Source organism: Anthonomus grandis, chromosome 12 (genome assembly GCF_022605725.1).
Source record: "Anthonomus grandis grandis chromosome 12, icAntGran1.3, whole genome shotgun sequence".
Taxonomy (NCBI): Eukaryota; Metazoa; Arthropoda; class Insecta; order Coleoptera; family Curculionidae; genus Anthonomus; species Anthonomus grandis.
This window is the reverse complement of record NC_065557.1, coordinates 2,915,949-2,941,789: the sequence shown is the minus strand read 5'-3', so window position 1 is coordinate 2,941,789 and position 25,841 is coordinate 2,915,949. Positions and strand designations below refer to the sequence as shown.

The 25,841-nt window shown below is 34.0% G+C and overlaps 3 protein-coding genes across 4 annotated transcripts; 1 reads left to right on the top strand and 2 right to left on the bottom strand.

The window, feature by feature from the left end:
- Positions 1-1,120: 1,120 nt before the first annotated feature.
- LOC126742991 (mitochondrial tRNA-specific 2-thiouridylase 1) lies at positions 1,121-2,672 on the bottom strand. Its single transcript, XM_050449887.1, has 6 exons — positions 2,525-2,672; positions 2,304-2,469; positions 2,068-2,252; positions 1,782-2,008; positions 1,560-1,727; positions 1,121-1,502 (listed from the first exon to the last, which is right to left on the bottom strand). Exons 1-6 carry the CDS (start codon positions 2,598-2,600, stop codon positions 1,128-1,130), a joined length of 1,197 nt encoding a protein of 398 aa, XP_050305844.1. The 5' UTR covers positions 2,601-2,672; the 3' UTR covers positions 1,121-1,127.
- A 252-nt stretch (positions 2,673-2,924) lies between these two features.
- LOC126743005 (threonine--tRNA ligase 1, cytoplasmic) lies at positions 2,925-16,843 on the top strand. Of its 2 annotated transcripts, none has more exons than XM_050449921.1 (9): positions 2,925-3,046; positions 3,421-3,668; positions 3,719-3,968; positions 4,024-4,428; positions 4,483-4,868; positions 13,840-14,199; positions 14,260-14,386; positions 16,204-16,366; positions 16,465-16,843. In XM_050449921.1, the coding sequence occupies exons 1-9, from the start codon at positions 2,990-2,992 to the stop codon at positions 16,608-16,610; spliced, it is 2,142 nt and encodes a 713-aa protein (XP_050305878.1). In that variant the 5' UTR covers positions 2,925-2,989; the 3' UTR covers positions 16,611-16,843. The 2 variants fall into 2 exon arrangements, with proteins under 2 accessions (XP_050305878.1, XP_050305877.1); XM_050449920.1 differs by having other exon boundaries at positions 2,952-3,146.
- Positions 16,844-20,200: 3,357 nt separating this feature from the next.
- On the bottom strand, positions 20,201-24,822 carry LOC126743225 (histone acetyltransferase type B catalytic subunit). Its single transcript, XM_050450219.1, has 5 exons — positions 24,551-24,822; positions 24,402-24,486; positions 23,707-24,308; positions 20,573-20,838; positions 20,201-20,506 (listed from the first exon to the last, which is right to left on the bottom strand). The coding sequence occupies exons 1-5, from the start codon at positions 24,666-24,668 to the stop codon at positions 20,336-20,338; spliced, it is 1,242 nt and encodes a 413-aa protein (XP_050306176.1). The 5' UTR covers positions 24,669-24,822; the 3' UTR covers positions 20,201-20,335.
- Between the last annotated feature and the right edge of the window lie 1,019 nt (positions 24,823-25,841).

Here is a 25,841-nt window from a genome sequence, read left to right as displayed (position 1 = left end):
TTTGTCTCCTATGACCGATGCACTTACCATATTTCACTGATGGTCACCATAAAAAACTCATAAATAAACATTCCTTCGAATTATGCAATATGTGTGTATGTTTGAACCCAAGGCCGCGGTATCTATCTATGAAAAAAATAATGGCCGACATGTTCTTGGTCAGTGATGTCGTCTTCGTGGGTCAATAGGTTATACTCACCTTATAAATTTCAACTTTACAATACAAATTACTGCATGAGCCTTGTATGGAGCGCATAGTTAACTTGTTTGTATCATATATTTCTAATCAAGGAGCTTAAAACAACGCATTTTTTGTCTGTGAATTATGGTTCATTGACATTCGTGGTGATGACAAAACCATCTTGCCACGATTAAATTCTTTTGATGTAACTCCGCGGGTTTTCCGGTCTTATCTCATTCGTATGCTGCTACCCGATTAGCATTTGAATGTAGTATAATATGTGGCTCTTTTCGTGCAACAGTCTGATGCCATATAAGCAAACACAATTAAGAACCGACCCTGAGGATTATAAATTTAGCAGATATTTACATATGCATGCAACATTTTAATTTAAAGAACTAAAAAAAAAAATCTACATGATCCAGTAACATTGACATGCAGGTTGCAAAAATCGGTAACGTACGTTATAGAAGGTTTCGTTGCTATTCAGACCGTAACATAATTGTGTAATATTTTTCTCTGGCTTTTTAGTGACGTCAACCTGCATAATCTTATTTAAGTCGGTAAAGTTAAGATAATTAGACTAGATTTCGCATTCTAGATCGATTAAATTGTTAGTTGATTTATTTTATCTAAACCTGGCTTATAACAGCGTTACCACCCAACCGCCTGTTGTTTAACCGCTAATACTAACTTCTTGCCTACCCCCGGTATGTGAATTTCGGCAGCCATCTTGGATCGCCACGTCAAAACGTGGGAGGAGCTTAGTTTGTCACGTGACCTTGTGTATATTAATATGCAAGGGGCCACGTGACTGTCTAGAGGGCGTAGCTTACTGCAAATTATTACCAGGGTTATGCCTAAAGTATTTTTGTAACCAAGAAAAATTAATAATAATCAAATAACATTAAATGAACAATTAAAAAAAATAAAAACTCATTTTCTATCAACAATTACTAACCACTTTATTCACAGATTCTTCCTTAATACTACTAATTTCAGCCCTTTTAACATTATAATTCAACATAAAATCACTGACTCCCGCATTTAATATTCTCGAGCTTCCCAGACACTCTTTGTCCTTATAAAAAACGGCGTATTGTCCTGGAGTTAGGGCCCTTTTAGGATATTCTAACCTAACAACGAGCCCTTCATCGGATTGCAGAATTCGGCAAGGGGCCCAGGTTTGGGTGTGTTGAAATTTAAACTCGCATTGTAACAGTTCGCCTCTCTGAAGTTCCTTGGGTTGGGAGTGAATCCAATGGGGTGGTAATGTGAAGAACAGGCTCGAATAAAGGGCGGGATGGTTTGTTCCTTGAGCCTTAAAATTTCTGTCTTTAGCATCAGTATTAGTGAAGAACAAATTTATGGATCATACCACATAAATAATGCTGTCTTGCAAGCTTTTCCTACATATGAAATATGCATCTGGAAGACTGTGAAGCCTTGACCTTTGCCCTAAAGTCCATTGGTGAAGGCCCTTATGCTCACCTACCACCTCGCCTGTGTCAATATCTACAAACTTACCAGGTTTATCCTCAATATACTAAAAATTATTTGGTTATTAACTGGTTTATCTGATAAAGAAAAAAACTTGTACTTCTTGTATGAACTCTTGGAAATTTCTGGAGCCTATAAAACAAATACCCATACTTTCATGTTTTAAGGCAATTTTTTCCAAATTATTCTGTGCCGCAAGCTGTTTCACCTCAAACTTTATTAAGTCCCCCAATGGAAACATTGTCCTTCTTAAAGCCTCTTGACGAACTTGGCAAAGAAAGAATGTCTGGTCTTTTCTAGCATCTTCTGCTCGTAGTAGCCTTACAGCTTAAAACAGCTCTTTTTCAGCATAACAGTAGACTTAATTAATATATATATATACTTACATTCATTAGGGTTAAAATTTTCTAAATATGGCCCAAAACTAGTCCTGGCATAATGCCCAGTTGCAATGGCATCAGCTTTTAAATGCTCCATAGCATATTTATAAAAATAATTAAATTTAACGTTTCTATTGCACAATATGTCAGGGTTTGGGGTCATTCCACTCTCATATTCCTTTATTAAATTACTAAAATTATCACTCAATACAACTTAATTGAAGGTGTGCAGTAATACTTACCAAAACACCTCGTTCCAATACTCTTTAACAAAATTAACGTGATGCAACTTGATATTTAATTGATTACATATATAACTGGCATCTTTGTAATCCTCGTCAGCCCTACAGCTGCCTTTTTCGTCAGCGATGTCCCAGTTTTTCATGAAAACTCCTTGAACGTCATACCCTGTATACGGTTGACTTTATGCATTGTTTTTTCTAGAAAATCCACGTTGATTTACCTTTATTTTTTAAAAGTAGGGCTGCCACGGCACTGTCTACGCCCCCCGATATTCCTAGGGCTACCCGTCGTATCATTTTTGAGAATTATCATGAAAATTGGAACCTAAAATTTTCAGAAAAGATAAACAAAAAAAGTGAGGTTAGGCACGCTCATGTGACATTTGTCAAAATATTTTACGGTGGTGCCAGATTAAGCAAATAAAATTCAAGAAAATTCATTAATTAGTTGATGAACTGTTAGTAATTGGTTTGTTATTTTTGCTAGAAGTTTAGTGAAATATGGATGTTAAATATTTAAGCCTTAAAATATAATCTAGAGTTTAGAATTATAGACATTTTAGTAGGCTTGACAACATTGCCAAGTCGTATGACGTATAATCAAATGTCACCTGTCAACAGTGTCAGCTGAATGTCAGAACTTCAAAAAAAGTGGTGCATGTGGATTTTGTATTTGTGAAAGGAAAATGAGTGAAAAAGTCGAAGAATCAGTGAAAAATCTCCAAATAAACGATAAACAAAAGGCATGAACATTTCCCTTTTATTAATTTCCATAAAATGTTGAAGGTTCTAAGTTATTCGCGAGCTGCACTGCCTTTAAACCGGCGTAGTTTAGCCACATTGGTGTGTAGCATATTGAATGATCACTTTTATCATTTTATTTTTTAAAAAAATGTCTTGATATTTGTTGGCCTTGTTCGCCATTATGTTGCCCAATAACATAGACGTAGGTACAGTGCATTAAATTATGCTGTCATCAATTTTCTAACTTATGTTTCTCTACTCCCCACTACTAATATTGATTTCCAAGAACTTCAGAGCTGATGCAATATACTTGAAACTCACACTCCCAAGAAATTCGTGTTTTACTCAATATTGACAGAAGCATTATTACTAGGCAACAAAAATGAAGAAGGAAAAACCAAAGCAGAACCCATCAGGTGATAAATCTTCGGTAAGTGAACTGGTGCCTCCTCCCTCTTTTATTGAGGAGAGGCTGAAACTGTGGGACAAACTTAAGGCCCAATATGAGGCCGAACTTGCCTCTAAGCCCGAGACTCCCATCAAAGTAACACTTCCTGATGGCAAAGTGGTTGATGCTGTTGCTTGGAAGACTACTGTGTACGATATCGCCAAAGGAATCAGGTACTTGTTTAACTTAGTAGGAAGTAATATTAATTAATCATAAATCTCAGTCAAGGTTTAGCAGACAATGCAGTCATTTCAAAGGTAAACGGAGTCTTATGGGACTTGGATAGGCCTTTAGAAACTGACTGTAAAGTTCAACTTTTAAAATTTGATGATCCTGAAGCTCAGGCAGTTTTTTGGCATTCTACTGCTCATATGCTGGGCGAGGCCCTTGAAAGAATTTATGGTGGTTGTCTTTGTTATGGCCCGCCTATAGAAAATGGGTTTTATTATGACATGTGGCTGGATGACAAAGGAGTAAGCCCCCCTCAGATTTCTTGGGGGTTGTTTTCTATTAACAGTTATTTTGCAGATCTCCCAAACTGAATTCTCTTATATAGAAGGCCTTATGAAGAATATAGCAAAAGAGAAGCAACCGTTTGAGAGGCTCGAAATGAAAAAAGAAGACCTGCTAGAGATGTTCAAATATAACCCATTTAAAGTGAGGATTTTGAACGAGAAGGTGGACACACCCACCACCACTGTGTACAGGTGTGGACCCCTTATTGATCTCTGCAGGGGGCCCCATGTAAGGCACACTGGGAAAGTGAAAGCCTTAAAAGTGACCAAGAACTCTTCGACATATTGGGAAGGCAAAGCCGACGCTGAAACTTTACAGAGAGTTTATGGCATAAGTTTCCCAGATAATAAACAGCTTAAGGAGTGGGAAAAGTTCCAGGAAGAGGCTGCCAAGAGGGACCACAGAAAAATCGGAAAAGTCAGTTAGTTATTAACAGTAAGCCATAGTAATATTTATATTGAAAACTTTTAGGAGCAAGAACTCTTCTTCTTTCATGAGCTATCGCCCGGTTCGTGTTTCTTCCAACCACGAGGGACCCACATCTACAATTCCCTGGTGGATCTAATTAAGAAAGAGTACCGAAAACGGGGTTTCCAAGAGGTCGTAACGCCGAACATTTACAATGCCAAACTGTGGCAAACTTCGGGCCATTGGGCCCACTATGCGGACAATATGTTCTCTTTCGATGTCGAGAAGGAAAAGTTCGCGTTGAAACCCATGAATTGTCCGGGGCACTGTTTGATATTCGATAACAGGATCAGATCGTGGCGGGAGTTGCCTTTGAGGTTGGCGGATTTCGGGGTGTTGCATCGGAACGAGCTGAGCGGGGCACTCACGGGTTTAACTAGAGTCAGGAGGTAATTTTATTGTTATTTATTTATTGAGCAACTGTAAAACTTTAGACACAGAGTTCATCATAGTAACAGGTCCATAGTTTATCACTTTATTCCTGTATTGATCACTTGTTTTACATGAACCTATATTGCTTCGTATTAGCATTGATTGAATATTTGGGAAGATACGCAATCCTGTGTTAAAAAGTGTACCAGGTCGACTATCGGATTGCCGTTCAGTTTCGTGCACCGTGTGGTGCTGCCGCGAAGCGTCAAATCTAGGAACGATTTATTTTAGCTGCATGGACTTGGCTTTTGGCTTCTTTGAGTCAGGTTTTCAACGACGCTGGAATCTCCGGTTACGCGGCCGTGTTGGATATTTTTTTAAGATATGGGATGATACTGCCAACTATGTTTTTATTTTTTTTTTTGAACATACAACACAGTGTCATTTATGTGGTGGTCAAGTGATAAGTGATATACTTAAGGGTGGAGGCATATTGAAATTTCTTAAAAGTTTAATTTTATAAACAAATAATTAGTTACCAAAATATGTTTTTAAGACAAAAATTAATACATAAATATACAGGGTGATTCATTAATATTGCACGAAAATGAAATGCCGGTTTTTTTGGGTTAAATTATGACGAAAAGTTCCTATAAACATATGTCCGAAAGTGCTCCGTTTCCGAGATACAGGGTGTTCAAATTTTCTTAAAAAATCGATTTTTTATTAATATCTAAGAAATGCCTTTGCTGTTTGCAATGTCATTCACACCATTTCTGGATATCTTAATGATGTATCTTTTTGACATATGACAGTTGATTTGTTATTCCAGGGACGTGCCCACGGGGTAAGCGGGTTAGGTTTTTTGTACAAAAAATAGCACCTAGTAGATTTTTTGAACCTCCTGTACATTTTTTGGATGACGCAACTAAAGATGGAATTGTTTCAACTCTTGGGTGTTTTTCGTATCTCCCTCCGTTTTCGATAAAAAAATTAAGAATTGCTTTTTTGCATCCCTCTGTAAAAAAACAAGTAAATGCTTTTAAATCACGCGAAAGCAAAGAAATAATTTTCTTCCTAAAATGTAATACTTACCTATTCATAGTGTCGAATATCAAGTACAGCATTAACAACTGCTGATCTAAAAAATACTGCGGAATGTTGAAATTGTAAATACGTATTAAACAAAATTTAGTAAATACTATTATCGTTTTAGTTTTTGTCGCATTCTTTTCGTTGCTTTGAAAATGCAATAAATAAAATACCAGTTCATTTAACATTACTAGGTGTGGCTCAGTGATAAGGTGTTGTTTTTTTCCTGCCAAGTAGACAATTTCCTCATTTTTGTCTAAAATGGAGTACACTTATAGTGAAATGTGCGATATGCACTTTGTGTATGGTCTTGCTAATGGTAATTCACAAGCAGCGAGGCGTATTTACGCGGACAAATACCCTAACCGAGTACTTCCTCATAGTCAAATGTTTACTCGCCTCCATCAACGTCTCAGAGAAAGTGGAAGTTTTAAAAAACTTACAGTCGACAATGGACGACCCCGCACAGTTGCAACCGCAGAAGCTGAAGAAGCAGTGCTCCACGAAATCGAGGATAATCCTTCAACGAGTACAAGACAGATTGCTGCCACTTTAAACATTAGTCAGCCAACAGTGTTTAGAATACTGAAAAATCAGCTTTTGTACCCGTATCACATCCAGCGGGTACAAGCACTTTTGCCAGACGACTATCCTCATAGAGTGGCTTTCTGTCGATGGTTACAACAAAACATTGTAGAAAATCCTCCTTTTTTATCAAAAATACTTTTCACGGACGAAGCTAATTTCTCCAGGAATTCGATAATGAATTTCCATAATAATCACATTTGGGCAGATGAAAATCCACATGGAATAAGTGAAAGTCGCCATCAACACCAATTTTCACTGAATGTTTGGGTTGGAATCATTGAAGACCACTTAATTGGTCCTTTCTTTTTGCAACAAAGGTTAAGTGGAGAAGTGTATCGGCGTTTTCTTCAAGAGGAGTTGCCAACACTATTAGAAAACGTCCCGCTTGACTTAAGGTACCAAATGTTTTTCATGCATGATGGCGCTCCGGCGCATTTCAGCTTAATTGCTCGACAGTATTTAGATAGAGTATATCCTAATCGTTGGATAGGTCGTGGAGGTATACAACCCTGGCCTGCGCGATCTCCCGATCTAAATCCAATAGACTTTTTCCTCTGGGGCCACCTCAAGCAATTAGTTTATACCACCCCCATCGAAAATGTTGAAGAATTAAGAAATCGTATTATTGCAAATTGCGATATTATTCGAAACACGCCAGGGATCTTTGAACGTGTTCGCCAGTCAATGCGTCGCAGGACAGACGCATGCATTGCAGTTGGAGGAACTCATTTTGAACAACTCTTATAGCGTACGTTTCTTAGTCCATAGCTTTTCATTACCTTCATCAATTTACTAATGTTTATTCTAAGAATTTAATTAATGTACCTAAGTTTAATTAAAACTATTTTTCAACAGGTAGTACAGTTAATGTCATGTCAAAATTCCAAATTACCGTATTTACTATTCTTCACCCTGTAAATCGATAAGTAGGCATTTTATTATGTTTATTCAAGTTTTTTCAAACGTTTGCATTAAACTAATTTTTTTATCGAAAACGGAGGGAGATACGAAAAACACCCAAGAGTTGAAACAATTCCATCTTTAGTTGCGTCATCCAAAAAATGTACAGGAGGTTCAAAAAATCTACTAGGTGCTATTTTTTGTACAAAAAACCTAACCCGCTTACCCCGTGGGCACGTCCCTGGAATAACAAATCAACTGTCATATGTCAAAAAGATACATCATTAAGATATCCAGAAATGGTGTGAATGACATTGCAAACAGCAAAGGCATTTCTTAGATATTAATAAAAAATCGATTTTTTAAGAAAATTTGAACACCCTGTATCTCGGAAACGGAGCACTTTCGGACATATGTTTATAGGAACTTTTCGTCATAATTTAACCCAAAAAAACCGGCATTTCATTTTCGTGCAATATTAATGAATCACCCTGTATATAAAAAGCTATTTTTACAAAATTACCAACAAAGTTTAATACAAGTTATAATTCCAACGAACATTATGTTTCCTCCATTTTGTGTTCAAGAGCGTCAAGTTTTTAAATAAAAAGCCCGTTGCACTTAATTAACTAAAAACTAATATACAAAAAATATATGGAACAAATTTTAAGATATAAGTAGGTTTCACGTAAATATTATAAAGAATAATTGAAATAATTCATAAGACTTAATACCGATGGTAATATAACTTCTTGATCAATAATTTTTTGTAAAAAGTAACCCATTTTATCATGTGATTCAATATCTGAAACATTGTGCAGCGTAGTGAGATCTGTAAAGTAAGGGGTTGTGAGTGAGGATGTTAATAGAAATAGAAAATAGGCCACATTTTAAGTTTTAAGCGACACAGGAAAATTCTCAATTACCAGTTGTTACAACTATACTTAAAACTATAAAAAGATACCTAGTAACAAAAAAAAACATTTTGTTTAAAGACTCCGTATCACGGTTATAAAGGACGTCAATAGAGGTGGAATAATTAGTGGAAAGTTGAGCAATATAGTGTCCTTTTATAATAAAATCTAAATACTTCCTAAATTTTGTAAAAAACTGAAATTTGGCAAAATCATTTTATTTTTTTCTGGCGTTATTTCAAAATATATGACAAAAGTATTTATTAAATGAATAAATTATTGTGACCACTTTTTCTCGCCTATACGATAACACCTTAAATTTAAAATACGACGTTCTGTCTTTAAAGAGCCATCATCAACTTTGTTTTTCTTTGTCGGCGCTATATTGACCATTTGCAGTTTAACGACGCGGGAATCTTTGGGCGCCCGGCCGTTTTGTTATTTTTTTTTTTTATTAAGACAAGGGCGATGATAATTAACAGCGCTTTTATTTATTTTGTTATTGCCGATATTTAAATGCGCTGTGATCTCGCATAAATAACTAGATAAATGTGGTGGTCAAGTAATGTATTGGAAGGTGCTATCTCTAACAACTTAAATTTTAATAACAAATAATAAATTACTACCAAAATCCTTTTTTGAGACAAAAATAAATAAATAAAAACAAAACAAAAATTCAATAAGCTTTTATTTATTAATTAGAAAATTAACAAAAATATTAAATCAAGGTGATGATATAGGTAGGTTTCACATAAATATAAAGAGTAAATTAAATAATTAAAGATTTAATATCTATATACGGTACTATAGTTTTTTAGAGTCAATAATTTTTTGCAAAAAGTAGCCCGTAATGTGATTTTTGACAATACGGGTTTGTGAAACCAGCCAATATCTCAAAAACTGTGTAGGGTAGTGAGATCTGTACACTTTTTTTGGACAAAAATATTGAAAAATAGATACGTTTAACTGAAATTAATATAAAAATAAAATCGCAAAATTTAAAAGGTTTTGAATAAGGGTGTAACAACACTATAAAATATCAAAAATAGGCCATATTTTAATTTGCAATACAGGCAAACACTTAATTACTAATTCTTAAAACTTGAAAAAGTTAATAAGAAAAAAAAACAAATATTTTGTTTAACAGTATGAAGGGTCTCATCGCGATTATACAGGAAGTCCAAAATAAGGATGAGCAGTAAATGGTTTAATTAGGCGAAAGTTGCGCAATATAAATGCAATCAAAAAATTGGAAAAATGCCAAATACTTCCTAATATTTAGGAAAAAGGTGAAATTTGGCAAAATGGTTTTTAATTTGTTTCTGGCGTTATTTGAAAACATAAAATAAAATCATTTATACATTGTTGTAAACACTTTCTCTCATTTACAAGTTAACATCTTTAACTTTTAAATACGACGTTCCTTCTTTAGAGAGTCATAATCAACTTTGTTTCTTCTTGTCGACGCCATGTTGGCCACTTGCAGTTTTGAATAACTCTTTTAATTACTTTTTTAACGAGGTAATTTCTAGTGAGTAGTTGTAATCATCCCTATTAAATATTATACACCTCTCTCTCTCTTTTAAATACAATTTCGAATTTCAAAAAATTCAAAACATACTTTATTCATAAATACATGGTACCTACTTGTTGACATGGTACTTTTATGATATAAAATAGGCACATTAATCGACATATTACTAACACATAATTTAAAAACAATACACAATAGTGGGTTCAACATACTAGTATAAACACAAAATGTATTTTCAATTTCAAAGCAAGACGACTTAAAATTTTTTTAGAGTAACATCACAAATTCTAACCTTTACATCTTTACTAATTATATACTATTGGCCTATTCCTAACTATCTTCAAAAAATTCTAATGCTATAAAAATATTTGCTTTTAAGAAGCTTCGTTAAGGACTTTTTAAAGCGAGGAGACTTTTATGACATTTGGAAAATGATTAAAAATTTTTATGATCAAGTAAATAAGAGATTTCTTAGTTCACTTTTCGGGATGGGCATTGGAATATTGTATTTTTTTCTGATATTATAATGTTTTAAGGAGCCATTATTTTGAAAATACAATTTATATTTTTTGTATATTAGGCAAGCAGACTCAACAATAAACAAGCAACACAAGGAAAGTATCTTTAAATAGGGGTCTGCATGTCCTGTGGAGATTTATGACACATATATTTAATGGCTCGTTTTTTAAAAACAAACATCGAGTCAAAAAGCCGTTTACTAATGCAACTCCAAAATGTTATTCCATACTGCAGGTATTTTTGTATGAAAGTAAGTTCCAACTTTCAACAAAAAAAAAATAGACCGTTTTTGCAGATATCAATCTCAGTTCATTTAAAACCACTCTAACAGCATGACATCGTCTAGCCAGTTTTTGCCTCCTGACATATCTCCATAAAACTTAGGTTTATGATTGATAACAATTCCAAGAAATCTGTTAAAATAACTTCCAATTCTTTGTTGTGAATCATGAACTGCTCTGAACATAAAAACTTAACAATTTAGTCTTATCTATGTTTAAAGACAACAAATTAGCATCAAACCACTGTTTAATAATTAATAAATCTTTAGAAATTGTTCTTGTTAATGTGCTTTTATTATTGTCTGCCCATAAGATAGTGGTGTCATCTGCAAAAATAGTGAAGAATCCTCTTATCTGGAGAGACGCCAGGTCATTTATATACAATAGAAATAAAATAGGACCGAGAAACGAACCCTGCTTACTACACAAAGTTCAGACAAACTGCCATTTGACCAAACAAACTTTTTTCTGTCTAACAAAACAAAATTTTAACCATTCTAGAGCAACTCCCCTAAACCCTAAAAATATTTGTATTTACATTTCTTTTTCTTTTTAAACGGATATGTTGCATTCTTTTAGCCCTAATTTAGTTTTTTAAAATGTACAGCACCCAACTGTTTTTTTGTATCGGATTTTGTGGATGAGGGACTTGATATTTGACATAGTTCATTTGCCTGTCGTTCTGGGCTTATTATTTTACATAATTCTTTTTTTTCAGTTACAGGGTTTTCGGGGGTGGTACATAAACGCTTAACACTATAAATAAATAAATTTATATCTGCCTCATCATTATCATCGTCAACTGCTGGATTTCTCTTTCTGGAATAAGTTTTGATAGTGTCCGCTAAAACAAAAACATTACAAGGATAGAGTATTGCAAATAGCTTATATTTATTTGTGTACAATTGCTGTATTGTTTCCCTGTAACGTTACATTTCTGTAATTTGTTTTTTGAAACATTTACTCTAATATCTAAAATCTTTAAAAAAGTTGCAAACCAAAAAATAATTAGCGGACCTATAAAAAGTAATATCCTATAAAAAGCATCTTTATCCCGCCCAAAAATGTTTGTGATACGTCTTTAACATCTTCTAGTTAGCAAATTAAGTGGCCTGTTAAATTTAAAATATTTGTTTGCTGTAGAACTTTTTTTGAAAAGCGAAGCTTTCTTTAAATAAATAGGCATTTCCAAATTTTGCTAAAAAACAAACAAACTTTTTATCCTAAAATGATGAGATCTATCGTCCATTTACATTTGTGCATTCAAAGAATTATCCTGTCTATATGTAAGTAATATATAATAATAATTATAGTTATAATAATATTATAATACTTATTGTCGTAATAGGTAAGGTTTGTCACCAACTTGTAAAAGGGTTTGAAAATATGCAAAAGGGCAAATAGGAATAGTTTCAGTAATGCGAGCACGAGAATGAGTATTAAAAGTATACCCACTCATGTACTTTTAATACAACAGTTAAAGAAATCTGCCTATAAAAAATAAAGTGTCAAGTTTAAGTAATATTATAATATTCTTTACTTACCATTTTCCCAATTTATTGATAAAACTTTTGCATCTAAACTCTCAAGTCTTTGAGCGTTACATGAGGTATCAGACAAAGAAATTGTGTTTCTAGAGGCCGGTTCTATAATTTAGAGTAAATTTATAACACTAATTTGGAAGGAAACAGTAAAATATCAAAAATAATACCTATCCATGAAATTGGTACAGCTGATTTTCAAAGTCTCTTTCGCTTATTACTTACTGCAATATATATTTTGTCAAAATGTTTCTCGCAAATCACTTTGTTTTTTAATAAATTTTTATCCATAACATATGTTTCCGCATTGCCTATATTTTCTATCCACTGGTTAAGCAACACTGGTTTTAAAATCGGAAATTTGAAAAAACTGAGAACATTGTTTTTACATTTTCTTACATTATTGCACCCACGATACGCACACTGATTAATTTTGCCTAAAGGAGCCGTTGTCTCACAAACTAAACACATTTACATATATCTATCTATTTGTGATTATGATATCCAAGAAAAAATTTTAAGAACTACCAAATTGCAATACGGCAAACACGAACCTGTGCAAAAACTCTCTCACACGACTCAAGGATGATCGGCCGATTACTAATGAGAAGCGACGGACGAAATTATTTTCGCGCATACTGGAGAGAATCGCCATCTATTTTTCACGCATATTTGCGGTCACGCTTTAGCCCATAAGGTTGCGTATCTTCCCAAATATTCAATCAACGGTTTAAGCTTGTATTTCTGGTTAGCAACCGTACAATTTATACATAGTTTTAACTGTTGGTTACATTCCCGTGTGCCATGGTTTCCAGCACATTTTCCACACACTTCGTTTGTGGTGCATTTAATGCTTTTATGCTGAAAACCCTGGCACCTGTAGCAACGTGAAACGGTCAGATCTTCATATACTGGCAGACGCTGCCAATCCATGAATATTTTTCCATAATGTATCATTTTGTCCAACAATCCCCCTGAGCATTCCGCATACATTACACTATCCTTTTCTTGATTGTTGTTCTGCCTGATGTATGTTACTTTTAAATGGTCGTTTGCGTCTATCCATTTATTTTGGCTTCCACTTGCTCCAGTACTTGTCCACCAGTGTATCCCACAATTTTTATCCTGGGTGAAATTTTTTTTGGAAGCCCAACAGTAAATTGTTCCTTGAGCTTTTCTTCCATCTCGTTTTTCAAACGTTCAATGTCTTTCTCTGTGTCGCATTTTACCACAATATTTCCGTGTTTGGCCTCTTTAATGTTTCTTATACCAACCCTTAACTTTGAAGGGTCTATTAAAGTTTGAATGTCCTTCCGGCTTTGTTCCGAACTTTGGTTTTTTTTGGGCTTTATGACAATTGCAGGTAAACCTGCTCTATTGCTGCTTTTAACTATGGGCTTGTGTTGTAAAATTGCTGCATATGATTCTGCTTTGGGTGATTCTATTTGCGATTTTATTGTTTCTATGTCTTTTCTCATTTCCTCTATTGTTTTAATCATAAAAGGCATTCTGGCAATAAATACCCTACAATCATCACATATTAGTAGTAAAACTCTTTTTTGGAGGGGCATGCATTTTACTTCCGATGTGTAATATGAACCTATATTGTGTCTTATTAGGTTCCAGCAGGACGACGCGCACATTTTCTGCGCCCCCGAACAAATCAAGCAGGAAATGAAGAGTTGTCTTGACTTCTTGAAGCACGTCTACTCGATTTTCGGGTTTACGTTCGACCTGGTGCTCAGCACCAGACCCGAAAAGTACCTGGGCGAGGTGGAGATGTGGAACGAGGCCGAAAAAGCCCTGAGCGAGTCCCTGAACGACTTCGGACAAGCGTGGAAAGAAAACCCCGGAGACGGAGCCTTTTACGGCCCCAAGATCGATATTACCATTAAGGACGCGTTAAATCGTTCGCATCAGTGTGCCACGATACAGCTCGATTTTCAGTTACCTATTAGGTTTAATTTGTCCTTTGTCGGGTGAGTGATGATTCCCTGAAGTCTGCACTTGATTTCCATGACAGTTGTGTCCTTTTTTAGTGAAAGCGGCGAAAAGAAACGGCCGGTAATAATTCACAGGGCCATCTTGGGTTCGGTGGAGAGAATGATCGCCATCTTGACCGAGAATTATGGTGGAAAATGGCCGTTTTGGATTTCGCCAAGGCAGGTAAGTCGAGTTGAGTCGGCAAATTATTGTTAAGTGTTATTATAAGAGCTTCTTGAAAACGTCACAGTGTAATATGTTATTAAATAGAGCAGAAGTTCCATGTAGATTAATTTAGAAACTATTCCAGGCACACTTTTGAAGTTTTCAGTGGAAGTTGACGCCTTTCATACAGAATCATTTCATATATAAACGATTTTTGTAGCTCAAGAACTTTTTGAGTTTGAGTCGAATTTGTGAGGCATAGTCCAAAGTCAAAAAAATAAAAATCTTAGATTATTATAGCGACTTTCAAGTAGGATATTTTGGAAACTATTCCAGGCACACTTTTGAAGTTTTCAGTGGAAGTTGACGCCTTTCATATATAAACGATTTTTTTAGCTCAAGAACTTTTTGAGTTAGAGTCGTATTTGTGAGGCATAGTCCAAAGCCAAAAAAATACAAATCTTAGATTATTATATCAACTTTCAAGTAGAATAATTTGGAAACTATTCCAGGCAGACTTTTGGAGTTTTCAGTGGAAGTTGATGCTTTTCATATAGAATCATTTCATATATAAACGATTTTTGTAGCTTAAGAACTTTTTGAGTTAGAGTCGAATTTGTGAGGCATAGTCCAAAGCCAAAAAAAAATAAAAATCTTAGATTATTATATCGACTTTCAAGTAGAATAATTTGGAAATTATCCCAGGCAGACTTTTGAAGTTTTCAGTGAAAGTTGACGCCTTTTTTACAGAATCATTTCATATATAAACGATTTTTGTAGCTTAAGAACTTTTTGAGTTAGAGCCGAATTTGTGAGGCATAGTCCAAAGCCAAAAAAATAAAAATTTTAGATTATTATAGCGACTTTCAAGTAGGATAATTTGGAAACTATTCCAGGCAGACTTTTGAAGTTTTCAGTGGAAGTTGATGCCTTTCATATAGAATCATTTCATATATAAACGATTTTTGTAGCTCAAGAACTTTTTGAGTTAGAGTCGAATTTGTGAGGCACAGTCCAAAGCCGAAAAAATAAAAATCTTAGATTATTATAGCGACTTTCAAGCAGGATAATTTGGAAACTATTCCAGGCAGACTTTTGAAGTTTTCAGTGAAAGTTGACGCCTTTTTTAGAGAATCATTTCATATATAAACGATTTTTGTAGCTTAAGAACTTTTTGCGTTAGAGTTGAATTTGTGAGGCACAGTCCAAAGCCAAAAAAATAAAAATCTTAGATTATTATATCGACTTTCAAGCAGGATAATTTGGAAACTATTCCAGGCAGACTTTTGAAGTTTTCAGTGGAAGTTGATGCCTTTCATATAGAATCATTTCATATATAAACGATTTTTGTAGCTCAAGAACTTTTTGCGTTAGAGTCGAATTTGTGAGGCATAGTCCAAAGCCAAAAAAATAAAAACCTTAGATTATTATATCGACTTTCAAGCAGGATGATTTGGAAACTATTCCAGGCAGACTTTTGAAGTTTTCAGTGGAAGTTGATGCTTTTCATATAGAATCATTTCATATATAAACGATTTTTGTAGCTTAAGAACTTTTTGAGTTAGAGTCGAATTTGTGAGGCATAGTCCAAAGCCAAAAAAATAAAAATCTTAGAATATTATATCGACTTTCAAGCAGGATAATTTAGAAACTATTCCAGGCAGGCTTTTGAAGTTTTCAGTGGAAGTTGACGCCTTTTTTAGAGAATCATTTCATATATAAACGATTTTTGTAGCTTGAGAACTTTTTGCCTTAGAGTCCTATTGATCAGCTCTAGTCCAAAGTACATTAATTTCCTTATAAAGTAATATTTTTATGGCATTTTTTTTTTTGAGGTTATGGTGGTCCCAGTCGGTCCAAACTACGACCAATACGCGGAGGAAGTGAAACAAAAACTCTACGAGTCCGGATTTATGGCGGAAGTCGATGTGGACCACGGAGACACTTTGAACAAGAAAATTAGAAACGCACAGTTGGCTCAGTTCAACTTCATTCTCGGTAATAATAAGGCAATAATTCGTTTTAATGCAAACGTTTCGAACCATATCGATCGAGTAATCCTCAGAATATTGAACCTAAATTATTCTTTTTTTTAGTTGTGGGTGAAAAAGAGAAGACCAGTAACACCGTAAACGTGCGTACCAGGGACAACGTGGTGCATGGGGAAATATCGGTGCAAGGATTGATTGAAAAACTGACGATCATGAGGGATAATTACGTCCAAGGGGAGGATAAATTTTAAGGAATAAAATGCATTTTTTTCTAATTACGAAAAGGTTGTTTTTGGTTCAAGTGATAACCGAGAGTATTAAGATGCTCCTTAATTTATTTTATTTGGCTTAGTGGCGAATTATCATGATCTTAAGATCTGAATAATTGGCCTGAATTGAATATTATTTTGTACCTCTATTTATTCGATTAATAATGAACTGTATGGAAAAGCACGTTTGTTTAAAAATGTAGTATTACTGTTCAGTTGTACGTGTTTTATTTTATTTTTTGTACCTTTGGCTTCATTGGTTGTTTTCACGGATCTTGGTGTAAAAGCACTTTTGCGGTTTTGGGTAGAAGTTGATGTATTCTTTAAAGAATATTTTCACATATAAAAGACTTCTGTAGTTCAAAAACTCTCCGAATTACAATAGAATTTATGGTCCAATGCCATAAAAGTGAACATTTTAGAATTTTATATCAACTTTCAGGCAAAATAATTAAGAAACTATTCCAGGCACACCTATGAAGTTTTCGTTGAATGTTCAAGCGTTCTTTATACATTAATTGCGTATATAAACGACTCTTGTAGCTTGAAAACTCTCTGAGTTAGAGTGGAATTGATGACCCAGGATCTAAGGTCATAAAAGTGGACAACTTCGAGGATTATATCAACTTTCAAGCGAGATAATTAAGAAACTATTCCAGGCATACCTATGAAGTTTTCGTTGAGTGTTAAAGCGTTCTTTATAGATTAATTACGTATATAAACGACTCTTCTAGATTGAAAACTCTCTGAATTAGAGTGTAATTTCTGACCCAGGATCTAAGGCTCTAAAACTGGCAATCTTCGAGGATTATATCAACTTTCAAGTGAGATAATTAAGAATCTATTCCAGGCATACCTATGAGGTTTTCACTGAGTGTTAAAGCAGTCTTTATACATTAATTACGTATATAAACGACTCTTGTATCTTGAAAACTCTCGGAGTTAGAGTGGAATTTATGACCCAGGATCTAAGGTTATAAAAGTGGCAATCTTCGAGGGTTATATCAATTTTCAAGCAAGATAATTAAGAAACTATTCTAGGTACACCTATGAAGTTTTCATTGCGTGTTAAAGCGTTCTTTATACATTAATTACGTATATAAACGACTCTTGTAGCTTGAAAACTCTCTGAGTTGTAATGGAAATTATGACCCAGGATCTAAGGTTATAAAAGTGGCCAACTTCGAGGGTTATGTCAACTTTCAAGTGAGATAATTAAGAATCTATTCCAGGCATACCTATGAAGTTTTCGTCGAGTGTTAAAGCCTTCTTTATACATTAATTGCGTATATAAACGACTCTTGTAGCTTGAAAACTCTTTGAGTTAGAGTGGAATTTATGACCCAGGATCTAAGGCTCTAAGACTGGCAATCTTCGGGGGTTATATCAACTTTAAAGCGAAATAATTAAGAAACTATTCCAGGCACGCCTATGAAGTTTTCATTGCGTGTTAAAGCGTTCTTTATACATTAATTACGTATACAAACGACTCCTGTAGCTTGAAAACTCTCGGAGTTAGAGTGGAATTTATGACCCAGGATCTAAAGCTCTAACAGTGGCAATCTTCGAGGGTTATATCAACTTTCAAGTGAGATAATTAAGAAACTATTCCAGGCCTACTTATGAAGTTTTCGTTGCGTGTTAAAGCATTCTTTATACATTAATTATGTATATAAACGATTCTTGTAGCTTAAAAACTCTCTGAGTTAGAGTGGAAATTATGACCCAGGATCTAAGGTTATAAAAGTGGCAATCTTCAAGGGTTATATCAACTTTCAAGCGAGATAATTAAGAAACTATTCCAGGCACTCCTACGAAGTTTTTATTGGGAGTTGAAGCCTTCTTTAGAGATTAATTACGTATATAAACGACTCTTGTAGCTTAAAAACTCTCTGAGTTAGAGTGGAAATTATGACCCAGGATCTAAGGTTATAAAAGTGACAATCTTTGAGGGTTATATCAACTTTCAAGCGAGATAATTAAGAAACTATTCCAGGCACACCTATGAACTTTTCGTTGAATGTTAAAGCGTTCTTTATACATTAATTACGTATATAAACGACTCTTGTAGCTTGAAAACTCTCTAGTTAGAGTGGAATTGATGATCCAGGACCTAAGGTCATAAAAGTAGCCAATTTCGAGGGTTATATCAACTTTCAAGCGAGATAATTAAGAAACTATTTCAGGCACACCTATGAAGTTTTCGTTGAGTGTTAAAGCATTCTTTATACATTAATTACGTATATAAACGACTCTTGTAGCTTGAAAACTCTTTGAGTTAGAGTGGAATTTATGACTCAGGATCTAAGGCTCTAAAACTGGCAATCTTCGAGGATTATATCAACTTTCAAGAGAGATATTTAAGAAACTATTCCCGGCAGACCTATGAAGTTTTTATTGCCTGTTAAAGCGTTCTTTATGCATTAATTACGTATATAAACGACTCTTGTAGTTTGAAAACTCTCTGAGTTAGAGTGGAATTTATGACCCAGGATCTAAGGTTATAAAAGTGGCAACCTTCGAGGGTTATATCAACTTTCAAGCGAGATAATTAAGAAACTATTCCAGGCACACTTATGAAGTTTTCGTTGAGTGTTGAAGCATTCTTTATACATTCATTGCGTATATAAACGACTCTTGTAGATTGAAAACTCTCTGAGTTAGAGTGGAATTTATGACCCAGGATCTAAGGCTCTAAAACTGGCAATCTTCGAGGGTTATATCAACTTTCAAGTGAGATAATTAAGAAACTATTCCAGACACACCTATGAAGTTTTCGTTGAGTGCTAAGGCCTTCTTTACACATTAGTTACGTATATAAACGACTCTTATAGCTTGAAATCTCTCTGAGTTAGAGTGGAATTTGTGACCCAGGATCTAAGGCCTGTGGCAATCTTCGAAAGTTAAAAGTGGCTGTTGTGGTTTGAAATAAAAGGATGTAATACTTTTAAAAAAATGTAATTATGTTGAAACTGTGGTTTAAGCAAAAACGGTTCGTAAATGTATAGCGCAAAAATAATACCGCCAAATGTGGCCTAATATAAAGATTCTATTCCTGTACTCCCGAGAAAACAGGGCTGTATGAAGTCGCCCGCCGCGCCAGTAGTTTTCGTTTTCATCTCTCTCTAATTTTTACTGTGCCGCGTTTTGCTCTCTTTCTTGTTTTCGGACGGAAAGTAGTCTCCTTGTTACTTGTAAAGTATATAATAGGTTCTTTTAAGATTATGGGTTAAGGTAACTTTTTATTTTTTTTTACTGGCACCCATACCTAAGTGTATGGCGTGATTTTTGGGTTACAAACATTTTATATGTAGGTACTATTTTAAAAATAAATATAAGGGGCACCAAAATATATTATGCACGCAGGCGCTTGACACCCCAGGAACGGACCTGTTGGAATATATATTGAAACTTTATAACCGTATATTTTAAGGTTGTAATTTTTAACGTGCTTTGTCCACAAGATATCTTTTGATAATAAAGCTTATTTTGAATTTGAGTGAAGTGTAAATAAATAACTATGCAGTTCTTATGAGTTCTAAGGACATTTCCCCCAAATATAGACAACAAAATCGTTTTTTATATTTTATTAAAAGACACATTAGTATTTATACATAAACAGCAGCTTAAAAAAAATCACTACATAAGGAGATATGACTCTTAAACTATAAACAAATTAATTCTATGTGGATAACTTCACTCTTAGCCTACTGCATCTTCAACCAATTGTCGAGCTTTTGTTGCAAATATTTCACGGAAGGATCGATATCCTCGCAATAATTTCTCAGTTCCTGTTCGATTTGTTGACTTTTATCGATCCCGGAGGGCTGCGGGATCCCTTTCACGTTACGAAACCGTTTACTGGGCCGGGATTCCCTCTGAAAAACCAACAAAAAAAAAATTAAATAAACCAAACTGCTTCCCGCTCGTGTCCAGTTATTCACCTCGGTTTCCTCGATTATCCTATTGAAAATCCCGGTCAGAACCTGTTCGCTCGCCTTCGGTCCCTTATCGTGGGCATAAAACAACGACAAAATGTCATAGACCCGTCGCATTTGCCGTTTTCCGATCTTTTTCTGTCGACCTAAATCGAAGATTTTCTTCCAACTTGCCGTCGAGAAATTTATTTGGTTTTCGAGGAGGGTTTTGTGTAGGATGCCGCAGTCCTCTAGATCTCGAATTCTCTGCAGGGCTGGTGTGGGCTCTTCAACTAAAAAAGTGTTTTAATTAAAACACTCCATACCTACGACCAAAATACACTTTCGGGAGGTCACATTAGATGAATGATTTTCTGTTAGATAGATCAAATTATGGATGAGATGTGTTATGGAGCATGATGGACCAAAGTCTGTGTGTGCACTTTGAATTAAAATTTCGGCATACAAATTATATCCTTCAGTTACATTTTTGTAATGTACCCCTCTATAATACTGATTTATTTGGTCATTTGTTACTACATATACAATAGAATAAGACAAGTCAGGAGAAAGAAACTGATAATCCTAAACTAACTTATTAAAAAAAACTCTATAACTAATGATCTATAATAACCACAAAAGTACTAACAATCAGTACAGGCGCTGACTAGGCAGGAGTGACTTTCAGCATGTTGCTAAATTCGTTGATATCATAGACCACAGAACTCATAATAAGCCGTTTTAGTTTATTTTTAAATATATTGAAGTTATCTATTCGTTTTAACGAAGCAGGCAATTGATTAAATAAGCTAATTCCTTCATAAAAGGGGGTCTTTATAATTAACTTAATAAATTTACATTGGTGCACTATTCAATAACAAAGGAACAATAGGGCACTCGAAATCAAATATGTTAAAAGTTATTAAAACAACACTACATCTAAAATCTACATTACTGAATAACATTCACCTTGAGGTATGGGTAAGAAATGAAAAGGTGTTCCTATGAAGTCTGATGAATCTCCAATTTTAATTATAGATAGTGAAGACACAATAAAACAACGTAATTCCGATGTCTGATCAATTTACTGTCCAAACTAACTCTTAATTTATTTTTATTGCAATAAGGACCTTAACAGAGGTCATAACATACCTCACTGCCCAATCAATGGGAAACAAAACATTTGACATGGAAACCCTTATATTTAGTATTGGTGAACCAGAGATCGTAATATTTATCGTTTATTATTAAAGGTATTTGAAGGAAATTTCATGGAAATGTTAAGGAAGGTCCCAATATTAATTTAAGAGCAAAACCAAGTAAATCAGATCATTAATACGCGTGTTATAAGCCATTGAACCCAAAACAATTTTTTGAGTTTTCTACACTGGGACGCCATCTACAAAAACTTGAATGAAAATTTTGCAATTAAAGGGATTTAAAAGCACTTTCGTAGAACCGTTAAGGAAGGTCCTAGCATTAATTTAAAACCAAAATCAAGTAAATCGGAATATTAATACGCGTGTTATAGACCAGTGAACCTAAACCAATTTTTCCAGTTTTGGTATACTGGGAAGCAACCTACAAAAACTTCAATAAAAAATTTATTATCAATGGGATTTGAATGAAATTTCGTAGGGACGTTAAAGAAGGTTCTAGTATTATTTTAACGTAAAAATGAAGCAATTCGGTGTATTAAAACGCGTGTTATAAGTCAAGGAACCCAAAACAATTCTTTGAGTTTTCCTAAACTGGGACGCCAACTATAAAACCTTGAATAAAAAATTTATTATTAAAGGGATTTAAATGAAATTTTGTAGAAATGTTAAGGAAATTCCCAGAAATAATTTAAGACCAAAAACGCAGTATTAAAACCCGTACTATATAAACGGTTTATATTAATAAAAGAGAAAATAAGTGCTTCTGAGTCTAATTGTTCAATGCTTTTCATGGTTATAAGTAATATGTTACTAGGTGGTATTTATAGACCACAGGACTTAATACCTATATACTGACCAGAATTACTTGTCATTCTAGTACTTTAATAAACTATGTTATTACTAAGGTTTTTAACATGGACATGAATAGTGTCAATAGAGTGCTTACAGAAAAACTATACAGTAACATCACTGAATAGACCTCAGTTTTCTCTGCAACTATTAAACAATCTTAGCAATCAACAGTGGAATGATCCTAATACTTTATGACTTATGTGACGAAATTCTACGGACATACCTAAACTTCAAAATAACAATTCAATGAAAATATGATTCAAAAATAACAATGCTCATTGGTTTAATAAAGATCTACACAATCGAGTCTTGGAAAGAACTTATCATTACAAAAGGCCTAAAAAATTTCCAAATAGTACATTATTAAATGAGTGCTATATAGAAGCATAGAACAAATTAAAAACTAAAGTTGAAAGGGCAAAAAAAGAGTTTGACTTAAGTCAATTGTAAAACTCGCTAAATGATAGTAAAAGGCTCTGGTTCACACTGAACCATATCATTCATAATAAATCTGCAAAAAATAAATCAATATACCTGAATATGGATACCAAAATACAATATGCACTAGTTTTGAAGATATATCCAATAAATTAGATCAACAGATTATTATTAAGAAATGTTACATATGGTCTGTACTATTGTATGGTATGGAAGGCTGAACATAAAGGCAGAAATAGGCTCACAAATATTTGAAATTTTAAATTACTTAACATAGGTGAACAGGTAAAACTTGACACATTATTTCTTATATATTTTTATTTTTTCTAGCCAAAAACATGTAATGTTATGATAATAAAGCATATTTGATTTGATTCTCTGTAATGTTTTATTTTCATTTCAGATTTGGTACATTCAATTTTTTTAATGTTTTCCGCAGACTGAGCTAATATACTTTTTAGGTTATTTATCACTGTAGTGGTAATCAGTACTCTTTTAATATTATTAGAAATTATTTTATATTTTGAGGGACAATAAATAAATAAATAAATTCCATAAAAGGTATACCAGTTTCTAAATATGATTTAGTGCAATTTCCTCTATAATGTAATTAGAAATATATTCTTACATAAAAACCTAAGTTTATATATTTTTCTTTACACCTTGTCATGACTTTTAATTAAAATAATCTACAAACTCTTAACGACTTACCGGTAATATCAATCACTTCCTCCATATTCCTTAAATGCTTTGACACAGTCTCATAAAGCATAGTACCGATCCCTTGTCTCTGATGCGAGGGCAAAATAAAAAACTGACTTACTCTAGCCCTTATGTTACTTGGATAAGCATAAAACATATAAACCGTACAAAACCCTACTGGGGTCTTATTATTATCCCTCTCTTCATACACATAAAAAATATTCCACCTGTGATCCTCTAAATCTATAAAATTAGCGGCATCTATAAACCATATTATAAATGTTTCAAATCTGGCATGAAATTCAGTAAACTCTTTATCTTTGATGTCATTTTTGGTGATGTGGTATTTGGTTTTCAGATCTTTCTCGATTGTATTGAGAATTTCTCCATATATTTTATCATGCTCTTCCTCTTTAATCCATTTGATAAATTCATCTTCCTTTGTGGTATAATTTTTTGGCAGCCATTGGTCTAGGATTTGTTCGATATCATCGGGTTTCATTGTGTTACTTTCGAGCTTTCCTCGGCTATTTATATCCAGAAAACAACGGCATGAGTTGTGCAAGTAGTTTAGGTAGATTGAGAGGTTTCGGTAGCCAAAGATTGACTCACTAAAATCAATTATTCAGGGTTTTGTATAAGCATAAATAAAGTAATTAGAACTAATCACAGAATTTTGAATCTAGGACAGTAGTAAATTATACCTTTCACCGAAAACCTGATGTGCCATCTCTGGTGTAAACGTAAGGGCAATTACATCATTTGACTTTAGATCCTCCTCTTTGTAAACTGGAATAAAAATCCCAATGGGAAGGTAATAATAAATATAATTAGTATTGGTATTAATCCTTACCCAACCTAAAAGTGATCACCCTACAGGCATCCTTTTTATACGCGCTAATTTCGAAATTTTCCTCTTCCTCTGTGTCGTTAGAGGAGCATTTGGGGTAACCCTCGCCCTCCAGGGCCATAGCGAAGGACTTCTGACAAAAATTTGTATGGTTTACAGTACAATTAAGTGGGGAAACACGCTGTTATTTAAATTTGCATTTTGTCTCTTTATAATATGTGTTTGGAACGCTCCAAATATTCGGCGGGCAAGACAAAAATTTTTGACGTGTAACATGACAGATGTCAATGTCAACTTTATTTATTGGGTTTAGGAATAAGGAATAATATACCGTGCAAATTTCCATATTTTATTTATAATGTCTTGGTTTTATGTGAAATATATTTTATTTATGTAATTAAATTGTTAATAACCCATCTATAATTTCTTCAATTAAAATCAATCGTGTGTCAGATATCAAACTAGTATGGATAAACTCACTTGAACTAGTCCACGCCATACGTCTTACCGAGTTATACAACTATTCGTTTGAAAAGAATCTGTCAAGAAATTAAGAATTAAAGCACCGCAATACTTTTTGACATTTGATAAACGCGGGTTTAATTTATGACTAAAAATAGTAAGCAAAACAAAATTATAAATCCGTGATACGGACCTTCATAGGGATTTAATTCACGCACACGATATGACATGACAGTCCGTGCTCACTTATCCATGTGCGTGCATCGTACAGGACCAGCAAATATGGATAAATGAAGCTGAAATAGTCCGCGCAATATGTTTGTTACGTTTATTTCGCACTTGTAAAAACAGAGGCGTTATGCGAACGTGGTTGGTTGCGGTGTTTTAATTAATAGCAGCTATAATTTTTAAAAAAAGTTGAGCTTGTTTAAGCTCTCGTATCCATATGGATTATGGGAAATTGTCATGTGTCAACCATTTATGTATAATTGCACTCGAAACAATCTACGCAATACGTTTATTACATTTGATAAACGTGATTTTAATTTATAACTGACAATAACCGATTCCAAGCGGTCTATCGGTAATTATCGTTCCTAAATGGTATTAACCAAACACAAATCTCAAGCGGTTATAGTTATAACCGCTTGAGATACGTGACGTCACCAATTAGCCCTTTATACGTCATCAATTTGGAACAGTAATTACCCACGTCCGGGGCTGTTTTCTAAACGTCAAATGTCAAAGTTATTGAAATAAGTGCGGGAAAAAATAAAAACAAACAACAAATTATTTCCTTTTCAAAAATGACACATTTATTATGACTAATAAG